At 39.6% G+C, this 17,069-nt stretch overlaps 1 protein-coding gene across 3 annotated transcripts in view; it reads left to right on the forward strand.

Annotated features, from left to right (window-relative positions):
- Window positions 1-2,871: 2,871 nt before the first annotated feature.
- BEND2 (BEN domain containing 2) overlaps window positions 2,872-17,069 on the forward strand; it is a 28,679-nt gene continuing 14,481 nt past the window's right edge. The window contains exons 1-6 of one of the 3 annotated variants that reach the window (XM_026856764.1): window positions 2,872-2,969; window positions 6,064-6,210; window positions 10,162-10,322; window positions 11,921-11,992; window positions 12,168-12,257; window positions 16,884-16,988. In XM_026856764.1, coding sequence (XP_026712565.1) covers window positions 2,957-2,969; window positions 6,064-6,210; window positions 10,162-10,322; window positions 11,921-11,992; window positions 12,168-12,257; window positions 16,884-16,988 — 588 coding nt within the window. In that variant the 5' untranslated portion in view covers window positions 2,872-2,956. Of the gene's footprint in view, window positions 2,970-5,222; window positions 5,321-5,643; window positions 5,854-6,063; window positions 6,211-10,161; window positions 10,323-11,920; window positions 11,993-12,167; window positions 12,258-16,883; window positions 16,989-17,069 lie in introns of those variants that run through there. The other 2 variants (XM_026856782.1, XM_026856773.1) reach the window with 2 other exon arrangements.

Here is a 17,069-nt window from a genome sequence, read left to right on the forward strand (position 1 = left end):
GTATCCCCGAGGCGCCGCGCAGCGTCCCCCTTCCGCAGCCGAGCCGAGGGCTGGGGGCGGCCGTGCTGGCGGTGCCGCTGGGGGGGGGCGCTCCCGGTGAAGTTACTGCTCGGCAGAAGTAACGTGGCCCTGCCGCAGCTCGGTTACCTCGGAGTGTGGGGCCAGAGGGTGACAGCAGCAGTTACGCGGTTTGCGGTGAGGGAGGCTTTTGCTTTCCTTAAGTCTTCAAATGGTGGGTGAGCGTAATGTGGCCTGGTCTAATGATCTTCCCATTCGAAGGCATAATGCATAGTGCAACTTCTGTATCTTAGAGGTATAAGGGCTCCATTTACTTAGGATTAAAACAAGGCTATTTCTGTCAGTTACATTCTTCCCCTTGCTCTTCCAAAGAGTAGTGTTTATAGTCTCGCATCAGTTGAAGCTCATCTAGCTTGTCACTGCTGTCAACTCTACCCTTTAAAGAGGTTCCAGTTGTCTCTTGCTCAGATGCCTGGTTTTCTTGTGTGACTTCATGGTTCAGGGATTTTTTCTGGCTAAAAAATAATTTTATTTTTGATGTGGTTAGACTTTGGCCAGTCCACTGTGCAATTATACAAGTGTCAGCATGAAGTAAAGGGGTGGGATTCGCAGAATCGTCTAGGTTGGAAAAGACCTTGAAGATATCCATTCCAACCATTAACCTAACACTGACAGTTCCCAACTACACCATATCCTTAAGCACTAAATCGACCCAACTCTTAAGCACCTCCAGGGATGGGGACTCCACCAGTTCCCTGGTTAGCCCATTCCAGCGCCTAACAACCCCTTCTGTATAGAAATGCTTCCTAATATCTAGTCTAAACTTTCCCTGGCGCAACTTGAGGCCATTCCCTCTTGTCCTGTCGCTTTCTACTTGGTTAAAGAGGCTCATCCCCAGCTCTCTGCAACGGCCTTTCAGGTAGCTATAGAGGGCGATGAGGTCTCCCCTCAGCCTCCTCTTCTCCAGACTAAACACCCCCAGTTCCCTCAGCCGCTCCCTGTACGACCTGTGCTCCAGACCTTAACCAGCTTCATTGCCCTTCTCTGGACACGCTCGAGTAATTCAATGTCCTTTTTGTAGTGAGGGGCCCAAAACTGAACACAGGAATTGAGGTGCGGCCTTGATTGAGATGTAGGAAGGTGGGAGCATAGCAATCCTTATATACACATGAAGCAAACATACAGAGTTATGCACTAGGTGTCTGTTCCTTCTCCTTTGTCCTCAATATTTTTGTCTCCTGATTGGCTTTGTTTATAACTTGGTAATCTTAACAAATATTCAGACTGTTACAAATTCCTCAGCAGTAGAAAAGATGTGCCATTAATAACACTCCATAGACAAAAGGTGGAATAGGCTCAAATCTTACTAAACATCAGAGGTCTCTCTGTGAGACTTGTTTTACCTTGAGTTTTGATCTTACTAGCATTTTGGTAATCTAAATATGAGTCTCAAAGCTATGTGAAGTCTGGTTTTGTTATTCTGCTTCTCCCCACAGTAATCGGTTTGTATTTGCTCAATATATGATACCATTGTCTTAATCTGTTGTGAATTTCGGTCACGCAAATTCTGACTACAGCATTCTAAATTAACTATTGTTTCAGTGTTCTGAGACTGTTGATAAGTGTTTTATCTCTGGTAGACTGTTGTGGTGTTTCTGACCTATCTAGATTAAGGACAGAATTATCAGAAGCACGCTAAATTCAAGGATGCAACTTGAGGTGGATGGTACCCGATTTTTCTGAGTGCAGTATTTAAGCATCTTTATAAAATCTAGTTCATCTTAACCATAGCTTCCGTGGCTGTCCATTGCACCTGGGAGTATTGAGATCATGTTTGCAGAAATACAGAGATGTGTTTAACTGAAGTCTTAGAAAATGAAGAAAACTCGCTGGATTTCTGTGAAATATTTCATTTAGTTTTAGTGATTTTTGCTATGAGCCCCCAGGAACTCTGTTAGTTGAGGCTGGGATAGGATTTAGGACTACTCAGTGCTTTCCGCCTCCCTTTACCATTCCATAACTCGTGGTTAACTACATTTCTGTTTCCGTAATAAGTGAGAGCTTTCATCAGGTAATGTCTGACTCAGTACGAGTCCTTCCTAATCCCACTGGTTTATGTGGTATATTTAATTAGTAACATACTTGGGGAAAGAAAACTAGTCTGTCAGCTTGTCTTTGGTGTTCAGCTGATGCATCAGATCTGGCTGTGTTTCTGTGCTCATAGCTTTGATTGTCATAGTATGCAGAAATGTTCTTAAAACTCTTGGTTTTATCTGCAATGAGATTGAGTTAATATGCAAATGATGACTTGAAGCTGGAAGACACATTGTCACTGCTGTCCCTGTGCTTTCCCTTGTGTTAGTTCCTTTTTTGTGTATGTTAGCACAAGCATCAGGCCAGCAAGATCTAGTGGTGGTTAATGCTAGCTGGCTCTCCTTTTATGACTTGGTTTAAACCCAAGCAAGTTCCTTGATATATTTTGGGTAGGGTTGCTTTGCTTCATTTACTTTGGTATGTAATTGTAGTTGCCACAGAGTTTTTTGGCCTTTTGTGTTTGTCTTAACTCTGGCTTTGAAAGAGTTTATTTGGTTTGGGGTTTTTGTTTTCATGGGAGTTTTTTGTTTGCTTGTTTTTAGTATTTCTTGATGTTTAATATCAACATCTTTCCATCTCTCTTTAAATTATTTTGGTGGTCCTTCTGTGTGTCCCATCCCAACGCCTCCTACCAGCCCCAAGTTTTTATGTTGCAGTTTGGTTCCATTAGTCTTTCATTCTTACATTTCACATTTTTCTTGTTTTCAGCTCTTTTCACCAAAGCATATACTACTATACTATTTGGGGATAGGTGACCAAGCAGTAGTAAAAAGATAAGCAGTCATTTGGTTGCTGGAGTATGTTGGTCATATAACAAGAGTTCATTGTTGCAATGATTGGATAAATGAGCCTATTTAGTAAGTCTTACTGTAATGTGTAATTCACTTCATAGTAAAAGCCTTATTTGAAATATATAAATCTAAAATATTTTCTTAGTCACACTTTTAAATTTTTTAATTTAATTTCAAAATTTACTGAAAACATTAAAATGTATATGTTGTGGTATTTTTTGTCAGTGGAATTAATGCAATGAAATTATTAACTTGACACAAGAAATGTGGTTGCATCTTAATTCAAGTTGCAGGTAAAATGCCTTCAGGAGCACAGATTAATCACAGAATATGGCGGTTTGTGATTTGTACTCAAGAGAGACAGATAGGTATTTTGTATTGTTTGATGGTATGTGTGTGTATATATATATATGGTATTACTCTGTATTGCTAACACTTCCAAGAAGCATCAGAAATGTTTAGAATTGCTTACAGGACTAAGTTGCAGTTTCTTTAAGATTATGAGAAAATAAATGGAATTCTTTTGTTGTGAGTTTTTGAAGGTGTGAAGACTGTAGCTGAATGAAGGAAGTTGTCCTCACGTGTAAGAATGACTACAGTAGAACTACTCCTCCCACCCCCCTTGTCTTTTAGACTATGTAATATGTGTTGACAGGTCTTCTAAACAAAATCTTTTTGAGCACAGACATTCTTTTGGTGATGAATGTAGTCAGTCTACAGCAAAGACATTTAAATTTGTCCACTGACTTGAGAGGGAAGGCAACTAGAACCCATTAGGAGAACGAAGTTATTGGTATAAAGCAGGTGGGTCTGCATTTCTTGAAACAGCTTTCCTTATTGTTGCAGTGACCAACCATTTTGATAAACCTTCATGGAAATGGGTCATGTATTCTAATCTCAGAATTTCCTGACTGTCCATGTAAGAGTGCTGCTCTGAAGAGGGAGTATTTCCTTTTGTTGTATGAGGGCAGCCATGTTCAGCACTGGGTGATGGAAGTTAAAAGCCCTGGGGATGAGGAGGATCTTGACCATCATCTTAGATGTTAAAAGTTTTAAGAGACTAGTGCTTGTTGCTGCGTTGCTTCTACATCATTGTAGAAACGTGTTCTAGATATTTTTTGGAAGTGAGGTGATTTCCTTTACTGTATTTTCCTGTTTGATTTATATTTATCCTCCATCTGTGAGTTGCTGTAGCTACAAACTTTGGAAATGCTTTCTGTCCAAAGTCCACTGCGCTACTGAAATTCTGATTTTGAAACTTATTTGAGGGAGTGTGGTAGAGGGAATGGAAATCTAAGTTTTGCTTTCAGTATCAACCAGTTGTAGAAACTCTCCTGACTTCTGATCATGCTGGCCTTCCTCTAGCCCAGATGGAGCTGCTTTTTCTTTGCTCTGTGCTTGTTCCACAGAATTTTTCCTCTTCTATAAGATTTGCTCTCTGCTGTAGATTTGAGTGATGTAGTTGCTGGTCAGGTAGGCTTGATTTACCTGCCTTCCTTCCCATTGGCCTAAGTGAAGCATGAGATTTGTGGCAAAGATTATGAATATACAGGTAAACTCTGTGCATTGTAGGGTTGCACAGGTAATGTACAACTTGTGTCACTTCCTCTAGTTAGGGACAGAAGGATGATTGCAAGGCAGCAGAGGCCCAGCTGTAAGTAGTGCATTTCTCAGGCCATACAGTAACCTGGCATACTGGCAGAGAGGGTTCTGTTCCCACCTGCTGCATTGCAGATGCACTTTTCCTGACTCTCGGTTAACTCTCTCCCAAAGTAGATGGAATACTAAATGATTGTCAGCAAAAATATTTCTGCCTGTGAGGCAGGTAAATAGTTCAACACAAGCAAATAATTCATGTTAGCCTTCAATGAGCTTCAGTGAGTGAACAGCACTGAAGTGTTTTGCTAAAAGCTGTGCCTAAATTAAGTTCATGAGTAGTCTTGTTTATTTCTATACAGCTAATTAAAACTGGGCAAGAACTGTTCTCGGAGCCTAAGCAGCATATTTCAGCTCATGTCCATTCAGCTAAACTCCTTTTTGCAGGGCAGCTATGCCCCAACTAGCTTTTTGGCTTCATTTATTACTATAAATGTAGCTATTGGCTTCATGGCAATTGATGGGTGTTTCCGAACACACCCTCAGTTTGGTGAAGTCTTTCCTAATCTAATGACAGCCAAATCCAAAACCTGCTGTATTGTTTGTTCTAGATTGGATGAGAGTACTGGCCAGAGGGAAAACTTTGACCTGTGGAATTCAATTTCTTTTCTACCTTTTGGTCTCTTAAGAAATCGGAATAGGGAGAAGAGAGCAGGATATGAAGTGAATTGTTTGCATAAGAGTAAAGAACCAGCCCACTGTTACACTCATACAGCCCTGATTGATTCCTGGAGCTCAGTCCATCCTGTTCACTGAACAGGGTAGAGATCCTGTGAAATGTGTTCATATAGTTAGTGTGGAATTTATGTTTTATTTCCTAATTTTAGTGGTTCATGGTATGACTCCTTCCATTAACTTGTTTCATCAAGAACAAATTCCACTCCTTCCCCTACCCTTCCCAAAACACCAGATCTAGCTGTAATACCATTCTGGAAACAAGAACTTTTTTTTTTCTTCTTGTTATGGTATGTTTAATTGGAAAAAATTTGGTAATGGAGATTTGCCACTCAGTGTTTCTGCACAGCATCTCATTGGGTGCTGATGTTTGATTTGATCTGAATACCATATATGCAGTTAGGATTTGTAAACTGATTTGTTTTGAGTGTATTAAAGGTTTCTTATTTATGAAAGTAAAAACATCAAAGCCAAATTAATATGTCTTGTCCCATGCTTGGGTGTAAATAGTAGAGTTCTCAGAAGTGCTTGTTACCGGCTTATAACCTTTCCTGTTGAAGCTGGATGCTGTAGGAAGAGTTGGGTACTAAGTTTCAGGAATTCTACCACCTAAACAACAGTAAGTAGCTTCCCTTCTAGTATGCCTTTAAACTTCAATGCCTGTGTTTTAAAAGTGGCTTCGCATTTAGATGCTAAAGTGAAACTGTTTTTAAATTAACCTCTGGTATAATTCAGATAATGCTAGATGTGATACAAGCACTGCAGTTGTCAGCTGGTACACAGAGCAGTGTCTAGTCTTAACTGTTTCTCTTTCTGTGTATGCTAATAGATTATGTATCTGTGAATGTTGAGGATGATGTTGAAGCGGTGATTATTGACCGTGGAGAAAACGGACTGTCTACACAAAGCTGCGTGTCAATGGAGCAAAACTCTGAAGTAGATGGTGTTGTTCACCATGTGGCTCAACTTGCCTACGGTAATTACTGTTCATTTTTATTGTGACCTAATAGTTAATGGCTAGTTTTAGTGCTGTATGTTCAGTGCTGCTGTCTTGAATGCTTTCTGTATTACCCATATCTTTAAAACATATTTTGTTAGAAAGCTACTTTATAGAAGTTGCTTGGCAATGCATTTTAAAAAAAGGGACCTTTTAGTTATTACTTTAGAGGTCTTTATTAATAGTGAACCCCCTGAAATACTATGTTGTAAAAAGACAGGTTTTCTACTTACTTATTAAGTAAGTATACCTAGGAATGAATTAGCAAGCAATTTGGAAAAGAAATGCCATGGAAGAACCTAACCCAAAAAATAAGGTTTTTAGATAAAACTGTCCAGTGTAATTTAGTGGATCTCTGGGGATACTGATGTGCAATGATAAGATGGTTGTTTAAGGTGATAAATTATTAGCTGTAAGTAGCCTTTGGTGCTTCACTTCATGGTATATATTTTAACATGCAAGATCAAAGTCTCTCAGAAATCTCACCCAATTCTCCTTTGACCCAGACAAAAATTAATCATAGCTGCTAGGAGCGTTTATTAAGTCCCGTGGCAGTATTACCAAGTTAGCAAGGAAGATGACTGTAACTAAGTGAAGGCACTTACTAGTTTCTTTTGGTGGGGTTTTTTTTTGGTTTTTTTTTTGGCCAGTTGACTTTATAGAGAATCTCATCAGTGTTTTTCTTGATTTTATATCTCTGTTTTCTAGTGTTGTTAGGTGCTTCTGAGAACCTTTAATCTTTAGGTCTTCTATAATACTTGTCAGTAGAGTATACTGTAATTTTTTGAACATTTATGTCTAAAAACATATTTAGGGAGGAGGATGGTTTGGGTGGTTTACTTGAGGTTTTGTCTCTGGTTTATAAAAAAAAAAAGGGGGGAAAAAAAAAAAAAGTCCTGCCCAAGAAACTGTCATAGTTTCTAACCTTGGTTTCAGGACATGAGTAATTATTTAATTATCACCAAAGGAATCATGATGAGTGGGTATGATTGTTTTTTAAAAAAGTAAAAAATGTTTTTGTCATCTTTGGGCTTACAAATTCTGTTGTTGTAGATTATTAGCATTAGGCATTGTCTAGTTAAAATTGAGTATAGTGAGATCTATGACCAAAACATGACTTAAGTTCAACAGTTATATTCAAGATAAACTTAACTCTTTGAACTGAAATTCTGTCTGATTGTTTTTATTGAATTGCCATCTTAAGCTAGTATCTTGTAGAGGAGTGCCTTTTCTTCAGATCTGGTTCTGTTTGTCCAAACTAGTTTCTTTTACCTTTGTCTCATATCTTCTTGCCGACAGATACTTATCTGGCAGAGGAGCTCAACATCCCCGAGATACAGATCTAGGTCTTTATTTCTCCCTGCCTGCTGCAGAACACTTCTATTATGCTTTTCACTTAGCCATTTATGCCCACAAAGTCGGTATCACTTTTGTTATCACTTTTTTTAGGTCATTGTATTTGTACCTAAATCTAAATTTGGAAAGCTAATCAGAAAGATGATTTATTTAACATAATACGTTTAAAATGTAATTAAACCAGGGACCTAATGTTTCTCCAGGTGAAGTGGCATTCAGGTTTGGCTGCAGAATGTATGTGAAGTTTGAGGGACTATATTGTGTCAGTGTGTTAATCTTCACCCCTTCTACTTTCAGCATGTTTTTTTCCCTGGATTGGTGTTGGTCCCACAGAGTGCTGCCATCTTCTAGGCTCTCAGTTCTGGGGATGCTTAGTGCTAGGAAATTAGTGCTGTCTTGGTCTATGAGGTGGGGAGAGAGGGATGAGGTGATCTGGGAAAGGAAGCAAACTCTGGAGCTGGGTGGTAGGGTAGGTGGGTTCTAATCTTCACCTAAGAGGACAAATATTAAATAATTTCATATGTATTTTTATTACTCAGTTATTGATTGTGCTTTCAAAATGATGTTAGCTACATTAATCTAAATCTACCACAAATCTTGCCTAGGTTGCATCTGTCAGGTCTGTTTCAACATTTGTCTGGGCTCTTAATGCAAAGAAAATTTTTTTCTAGTTTACGATACTGACTATATGACTACTTTTCTGTTCTGCTCCTAGCCCTTCCTCTTCTCACACATGAAAGCAAAGCAGTTGTCTTTGTTTTTCAGTATTTCTCTTAGCTTGTCCCTGTCCCATTGGATTAGTTTTCCTTTACTTCTGGGATATTAATTCTACTTTCCAGTTGGACCATGGAATTAGTTCCATTATTTTGCAAAAGTGGTAAGAAGTACCCTTGTAATTTTTCTCATGCAACCCTTTCTACTTGGGAGAAACTTAATGTAGGTATCCACAAAATTTCCCCTAAGCTCCAAAAAGCTCCTTCACAACAGGTAGTATGGTGGAGTCTTGGTGTTGCCTTTTTATGCCAACCAGGTTTTTTTCCTTACATCTTGGAAACCTTCCAAGGTCTTGTTTAGCTGCTTAATCTTTACTTGTCTTTTAATATCTTCTCTTATCTATATCTGTACCTTGTTATCTATATAGTGCTTGGCCTATCTGTAGCTAAAAATATAGAACTCAAGGGAAAACGGGGAAATAGTTACCTTTTCTTTTAAGTGTGTTTTTATTTCTTTTAAAAAGAGCTGTGTTATAATTAGACAAAGCCAATTTTTATAAAAATATATATTTTTATTTGGGTTCAATCAATTTAGGGTGGGAAGCAATAGGCAAAGCAGCGCTGGGCGCATGGAGAGCCGCAGCTCTGCCACACGCACCCCGACTTCCAAAAAGCAGCGGTTTTTATACTCTTGTGCCATTGTCTTTAACCAGTCTCCTCCCGTCAGAGAGTTGTCCTGCTCTTTTCCGTTGGGTCATTTGGGTTGCTGGGGTGCATGTCCTCCTCCTATTGGGTCTTTTGAAAGTATCAAGGCCTTGGTCTCTTGGCGTGCTTTTCTCCTATTGGATCTTTTAAAAGCCTTAGGATCTCATCTTTGGGGGGGGCTTTTCTTCAAACAGCAGTTACATGTCAGCTCTAGGTGGGGTTTCTGAGACACAGTTAGATTGTTCCAATCTGAATGGCCCACTTTACATTTAATTGTTTAACTTTTACAGATCATTCAAGTGTACCTACCCACCTTGCCCAGCCTAGCAAATTAGTTACAATAGTTTATTACAGCACCAGCATTGCTTAACTTAGCAAATTAGTTACCATAGTTTATTACAGCTGCAATAGCCCTTTCTTGAAAGTTTGAGGTAGAAACCTATAAATGATGGACAGGCATATTTGGCAGGAGAGATACATCTTTTCTCTTAACTGTGAAAATCCTTGGACATTCTTCAAAAGATAGGTCTGGCAATCCTGTAGGCTTCAAAAGAATTAGGATGGATAAACTATGGTAATGGCCTTTTAACTATGTGCCAAGCCCCCATGTGAAGAGGTGGAGACATTTTGTGTACCACTTGTTGATAGTTCATGTTGATAGTAGTTGCTGACCTATACTGACTCAACAGGGGAGGTATCTTGAGCAGATCTTTTTGTTGCATGGTGTTTCAGTGACAAAACTGGGAGTGACCCTGTAAGTATAGGGAAGGAACAGCTGAGGTCTAAACAAATTGGAACTGTTTTTTACGTTGAAATTCAGGCAACACACCCACAGCTAAGTGGTTTTGTTGGGGTTTTGAATGCTGTGACTTTGTACAATTGGGTTTGGAAATGAGAACAGAGAATTAATGGTGAAAAGCAAGGCAAATTAAATGGAGGCTGGAGAAGGTTTAGAAGAAAGAATATTAAATTGGATTTATAATTTCAGATCTAAGTAAATTGGATTGATGTTTAATAATATACTACTCAAAAAATTTCAAATAACCAAGCAGTTTGAAAGTAAAAATAATTAATAACTGTGCATGTTTTTTGTAGTGAAATATTTAATGCTGTGGGAAATCTACTGATATGCTTTACTTTTTCTCCACCTTTCCAGGAAGTGAAGGCTTGTCAATGCTAGCTGAAAAAGTGGGATCACAAATGAACCATTCAGCCAGTATGCAGAGAGGAAGTGGTCACAACCCTGAAAAACTGGATTTTGTGTTTTCGCATAATAAAAGAAAACGACTTGCCCCTACTCTAGTGGGACAGAATGTGGTATGTTTCACCAAACAGTAGCCCTTTGTTTTGAGGCCAGTTTCCATATTATTTGGAATGTCTTTTCTCCTTCACTTTTGTATGCTCATTTGATGACATCCCAGTGAAGAAGTGTGGGTAGGATTTCCATGTAGGGCACAGAAGCTTCTAGCAAGAGTAAAATTTTGTTATGCTGAATACTGTACATGTGCATAACAACAGCTAGTGTACAGCAGAGAGTAGTTTACACTAATTACCCATGTAGATACTTCTGTTTTTTCAGTAAAAATCTCTTTGTGCAATTTAGGATAATGAGAATTGAAACTTAATGTTGAATAAGGATTTGCCTCCATGAACAATTCTTTCCAAAGACAGACTACATGTATTTTTAACTTGAGGCAGTCTGAAGCTTAGTTCATGTCACCATATTTAATTCTATGGTATTCTAATGTGAAACGAAGAAATTAAGTCAGAATCCAATATAACGGTTAAGCAGATATTATTTATTAACAGCACTGTGGTCACCCTGGGGATTCTCCACCATAAGGGTTCCCAAGAACTAGCAAGGGACATCAGTTTACATACACACAAATTATACATATTCATTAGATTTCCTGGAGTGGGGTGTCTTATGATAATGAGTTCCTGGAATTCATGTACATAGTCCGAGCATGCATAGTGAAAATTGAGTGAAGGTCTTCAGCGGTCGAGGAAAGAAGTACGTGGTCTTCTTCATGGTGTCTGCTGTTTCCAGAGCATGCACTGTGAAGTAAATTCCAGGTGTCTTCCTAAATCAGCAAGATATCCTCCCTAGATTGTATCTCTGTGTCCGTTTGTTCAAGTTCCCCTTATTTTGGTCTGCCCAAGTGACCATTGAAGGCTTTGAGTCTGCTATCAGTGAGTTACATAGGGAGTGGTTTACTTTTGTCTAGACAAAGAGACCTAGGGAATACAGTTCAGGAGTGCTTGGGAAACAAACACAAGCAAAACTTTCATGCATCAGTTTAGTTTTAATCAAAAATTCATTGATTTGAGCCCTTTCAAATGTGTAGTGGACAGGAACTACTCTCATCCAGTCACGGAAAAGTACCAGAATTGTCCAGGTGGTGGCACTGTTGATTCCTGTTTAAAAGCAGTTTTCAAGCTGTAAGAGAATTTTGTCTTTTAGACGTTTTTACAGCTTCTGCATGTGGAGTTATACCCATTGAAATAAATACTCACTTTTTTTTCAAATTTACTTATCTAAATTAGTGTAAAAATCTACACGGAGTCTCATAATTACATAAGCTTGGCTGTGTAGTAGAGATATAGTTAAATGAGAAAGTTCTGGCTTTAGAATAACCAAATAAAAGTAGTATAAATTTGCAAAGGCTTATGTTAAACGAGAATAAGATACTCTTAGAACAGAAGTGAGGTAAGTGTTCATATACCTAACCACAGGCACATAAATGAGATGACTGTGTTAAGTCTCACTTTCTTGGACCCTTTCATAGCCAGGAAGGGAGTACAGCTACAACTGAAAGTGTCCAAGTTGGATTCCTAGCAGGTTCTCTCTGTAGTTTATATTTTGAATTCTTTCATTTTTCAAGACATTAAAAGTTATTGATGTTATTTCCTAGATGAGAACCAGGGAAGAAGAATATGAAGATAGTGACAGTGTAATTTATGAGTATGAACCAGACTATGAATGTGTAAGTTAATTTTTTTTTTTTTTACTAACTTTGAAAGGCTACTTTGGGGATCCATGTTTTGGGGAAGACAAATAACACATGAGGTTTGAAGTCAGGATTTATTGTCTTAATGTGATGTCCTAAGACTGTATATATTACTAAACTACACTCTTTTTTTATTATTTTAATGAAAAAGGGGAGTATTGTATCTGAAGCTTCCTACACTGAAGCTTCCTACATTGGAGATCAGCAGAAAACTCTTATGGAGGTCCTCAGTTATTGCCAGGTATTTTTTTTTTAATTTTATCTCTGAAATATTATTTAAACAATTTTAATTAAATTTCAGGAGGATTTTCATTCCATATTTGATAACCTATGACTTCATCCTTTATGGTTGTTCATTTGTCAGTTGTGTACTTAAATATTTTCAATGAATAAATAACCTACTACTTCATATTCTCTGAACTTCTCACACCATAGCTGGCAAGAATACTTTCAAATACTAAGCTTTAATACATAACGTAGTCTAGTGATTTATTGCTGGGGCTTCCCCAGCAACGCTACAGGCTTGGGGAGGAGTGGCTGGAGAGCTGCCAGTCAGAGAGGGACCTGGGGGTGTTGATTGACAGCCCGATGAACAGGAGCCAGCAGTGTGCCCAGGGGGCCAAGAAGGCCAATGGCATCCTGGCTTGTGTCAGCAACAGCGTGACCAGCAGGGACAGGGAAGGGATCTTACCCCTGTACTTGGCACTGGTGAGGCCACACCTCGACTGCTGTGTTCAGTTTTGGGCCTCTCACTACAAAAAGGACATTGAATTACTCAAGAGTGACCAGAGAAGGGCAATGAAGCTGTTGAAGGGTCTGGAGCACAGGTTGTAGGAGGAGCAGCTGAGGGAACTGGGGTTGTTTAGTCTGGAGAAGAGGAGGATGAGGGGAGACCTCATCACCCTCTACAACTGCCTGAAAGGAAGCTGCGGAGAGCTGCGTTTGAGCCTTTTTAACCTAGTAGTAAGCAATAGGACGAGAGATAATGGCCTCAAGTTGCGTCAGGGAAAGTTTAAACTGGATATTAGGAAGCATTTCTTTCCAGAACGGGTTGTTAGGTGTTGGAATGGGTTGCCCGGGGAACTGGTGGAGTCCCCATCCCTGGAGGTGTTTAAGAGTAGGGTCGATTTAGTGCTTAAGGATATGGTGTAGTTGGGAACTGTCAGTGCTAGGTGAATGGTTGGACTAGATGATCTTCTAGGTCCTTTCCAACCTAGGTGATTATGTGTTTCTGTAATTCTGTTCGATTCTGTGATTCTGTAATGAGAAAGATCTGAATGCCATACACACCCAGCTTTTGAAAGTACATGTCATGCCAAAAATGCACCGAAATCCTGGTCGTGCTGTTTTGGCTAGTTCTTTGCTTTTGACTTCTGATGCAGTAGCTGGCAAGATTGAAAATCACTGCACTGAAAATTAAAAGCATCCCATATTTATTCAGGTGAGCTTTTATGTGACTCTGGAGTCACAGTAATCTACAGAGTAAAAGACATTCGACATTCACACCATGCTTTAGGGAGGATAATTTGTGAGTGGTTTGTAGCCAAGTATTAATGTGTTGTAAGTATCCATGAGCACATATTCAGCAATGCTGTGGAAGAAAATTGACTAAGATTGTGTGACTAACATTCATGCTGCTAGTCTGGGAATATGTGCTGTAGCAAGTAATGCTAATGAGAGGCGATAGCCTCTTTTGTAGCTTACTAGCCCCTTTCCATCTCCTTCCCCCTACTGTTATCCCATTCTAACAGTAAATCTTCTCTAAGGCTACATGACGCCTTTTAATAATGCCTGTACTGTCCACACTGATTAAAAGTCTTCTAGACTTCCTTGAGATATTTAAAATTTGGGGAAGATTTATAGATTCTTTTGTCTAAGATAGTTTTGAAACATAACTGTTGGTTTTGATAAAATTGAAAATAATTTTAAATTTACTACAAATCTATGTAGCATTTTTTTATAGGCATATGTATTTTTTAAAATTTCTCTGTCTAGTTATGCTGTAGATCAACAAAAGATATTGCTTTAGTTGGTTGAAGACGCGTTTCCTCTTTGTAACTCGTAGTTACAATGTCCTTGTGTGTTTTTTGCAGTAATAACTGATGTGCCTGATATTTTCAAGTTGTCAGCATCCTTTCAATACTAGATTAATATTCAGTTATTTAATTCCCTTTAAACTGTTATGGCACAAAGCGTATGTCTAAATTGCTACGTAAGCATTATGTTTGAATTGCTAAATCCTGGAATCAACAAAGAAGGGATTTTCTCTATTGCAGAGTACCATATAGTAATAACTGATGGACTTTGAATGCTTTGATTTATCTGGCTTTTATTTCTGAAAATTTGTGCCTTTACAGTAATATTTTTCAAAAAAGCTCGCACCTGATTGCTTTAGTAAGGCAACTTGAACTTTTAGCATCTGAAAGAAAACTTGGTCTTGGGGATTGACTGAAGATCAGACGTTTTCAATAAAATAAGTGGGTTTTCTCAAATTCTTTATTACTCATTCTGTGATTATTAAAAATGTGGATACAATTGATTTCAATGCCATGTTTGTTCTGAAAGTCATGTCTGAATTGATTTCTATATACATCATTTACATCCCATTTCATGGAGTCACAGGATGGTTGAGGTTGGAAGGGACTTCTGGAGGTCATCTTGCCCAGACCTCTTATTCCAGCAGGGCCTGCTAGAGCCAGTTGCCCAGGACCATGACCTGATGGCTTTTGAATATCTCCAAGAAGGAAGTCTCCACAATATCCTTGGGCAGCCTGTGCCAGGGCTCAGTCACTCTCACAGTGGAAAAAGTGTTTCCTGACACTCAGATGGAATATCCTGTGTTTCTGTTTGTGCCCATTGCCTCTGGTCCTGCCACTGGGCACCTCTGAAAAGAGCCTGGCTCCATACTCTTTGCCACCCTTCAGGTATTTGTATGAATTGATGAGATTCGCCCCGGAGCTTTCTCTTCTCCAGGCTGAACAGTCTGAGCTCCTTCAGCCTTTCATCTCAGGAGAGATGCTTCAGTCCCTTCATCATCTTCGTAGCCCTTTGCTGGACTGACTCTGGTATGTCTGTCCCTCTGTGCTGGGGTGTCCACAGCTGGATCCAGCACTCCAGGTGTGGCCTTACAAATGCCAAGAAGTGGGGAAGGATCACCTCCCTTGACCTGCTGGCAACACTCCTGCTTCTGCAGCCCAAGGTACCATTAGCCACCTTTGCGGTAAGGGCACATTGCCAGCTCACATTCAACTTGGTAATCACCAGGAGATCTCAGGTCTTTTCTGCCAAGCTGCTTTCCATTGGGTGGCCCCCAGCATGTACTGGTGCCTGGGATTGTTACCCTCAAGTGCAGGACTTTGCACTTCCCCTTGTTGAACTTCATGAAATGCCTGTTGGCCTGTTTCTTCTGACTGTTGGCATCCATCTGGATGGCAGCACAACCCTCTGGTGTATGAGCTGCTCTTGCCAGTCTGGTGTCATCTGTAGACTTGCTGTGGGTACATTCTGCCCATCATACAGATCATTACTAAAAATGTTAAACAGGATCAGACCCAGTATTGACCCTGGGGTACTCTGCTAGTCATTGGCCTCCAACTAGACTTTGTGCTGCTGATCATCACTCTCTAGTCCCAGCCATTTGTCCAGTTTCAAATTCACTTCACTGTCTACTCATCTAGCCTCATCCAGACAGTGGTGAAAACCCTCCTCAAATCCAGGTAGGCAATATCCACTGCTCTACTCTCATCTGCCAGGCCAGTCATTTCATCATGGAAGTTAATCAAGTTGGTTAGCTGGGATTTCCACTTAGTGAAGCCATGCTGTGCCTGTTCCTGGTGGTATTCTTGTCATTTGTCTGCCTGGAAACAGTTCCATCACCTTCCCAGGGATGGGGGTGTAGCTGACTGGCCTGTAGTTCCCTGGGTCTTCCTCCTTGCCCTTCTTCAAGGTAGGAGTGACATCTACTTTCATCCAGTCTTTGGGCACTTCTCCCATTTGCCATGATCGATGAAATGTTATCAAGAGTGGCCTTGCAATGGCATCAGCCAGCTCCCTCAACTCTTGTGGGTACACTTTCGATTTACATAGAACTGGTTTGCTTAAGTATTCCCTGACCAGATCCTTTTCCCAGTGTGTCTTCCTCGCTTCAGCCTTTCCCCCTGGGATCTGGGATTCCTGAGGGCTGGCCTTGCTAGGAAAGTCTGAAGCAAAGCACTTGAAAAGTACCTCGGGACTTTTTCCAAGTCCTGTGTCACCAGGTCCCCCGTCTTGTTCAGCAGCAGGCCTACACTTTCCCAAGACTTCCTTTTGTCACCTCTGCACTTACAGAAGCCCTTCTTGTTGTCTTTGACATCCGTTACCACATTCAATTCCACTTAGGACTTTTACCTTACAGATAGTATTGTTCCAAATATATTTCCCTTTGGTGATAGAGAAATCAGTATTTTGGTGTTCTGCCTATAAGTCTTTTACTTGTCTACTTGGAAACTTATTATGACTTGAAATAGCATATCATAATACCTAACTTGCTTTAGAGCTTGTTATTAGCTTTTCAGTGTAAAATAAAACATACCAAACAGGTAAAAATAAGATACCTGCTGGGAGCAGAAAGAACAGCCTTTAAGTGTCAGCCACATGAAAGTCACAAGAATATGCTTCTCTGAGAATTCTTTTTATTGTGATATTTACTATTGTAATTTGCATTTTGTATATAAGTTGACCTTTATGCTTACAGAGTGTATATATTATCTACAGATCTTGCCCAGTTTTAGGGCAGGAAGTTTGCCTTAATTGAAGTTTCTTGATTTCTTCAGATTGAAACTGGTTTCTTGTGAAACAATACTTTTTTCACTCTTATATTTGTTGTCAGGCCATGTATGATGCCATTCAGAAATTGGATAAAAAATTTGACCTGCTTCATCGGAAGGTCTCAGAAATGCAGCATACTCGTGTAAAGCCACTGTTGCTCAAACCTGTGAGTATTAAAGACACAAGACATTTATTTTTTCCTTAATTCTTTCACTTCATCTGGTGCTTATTTTTTAAAAAAATCCTC

Source organism: Athene cunicularia (assembly GCF_003259725.1).
Source record: "Athene cunicularia isolate RWA chromosome 1 unlocalized genomic scaffold, athCun1 chr1_part1, whole genome shotgun sequence".
In the NCBI taxonomy this organism is placed as follows: Eukaryota; Metazoa; Chordata; class Aves; order Strigiformes; family Strigidae; genus Athene; species Athene cunicularia.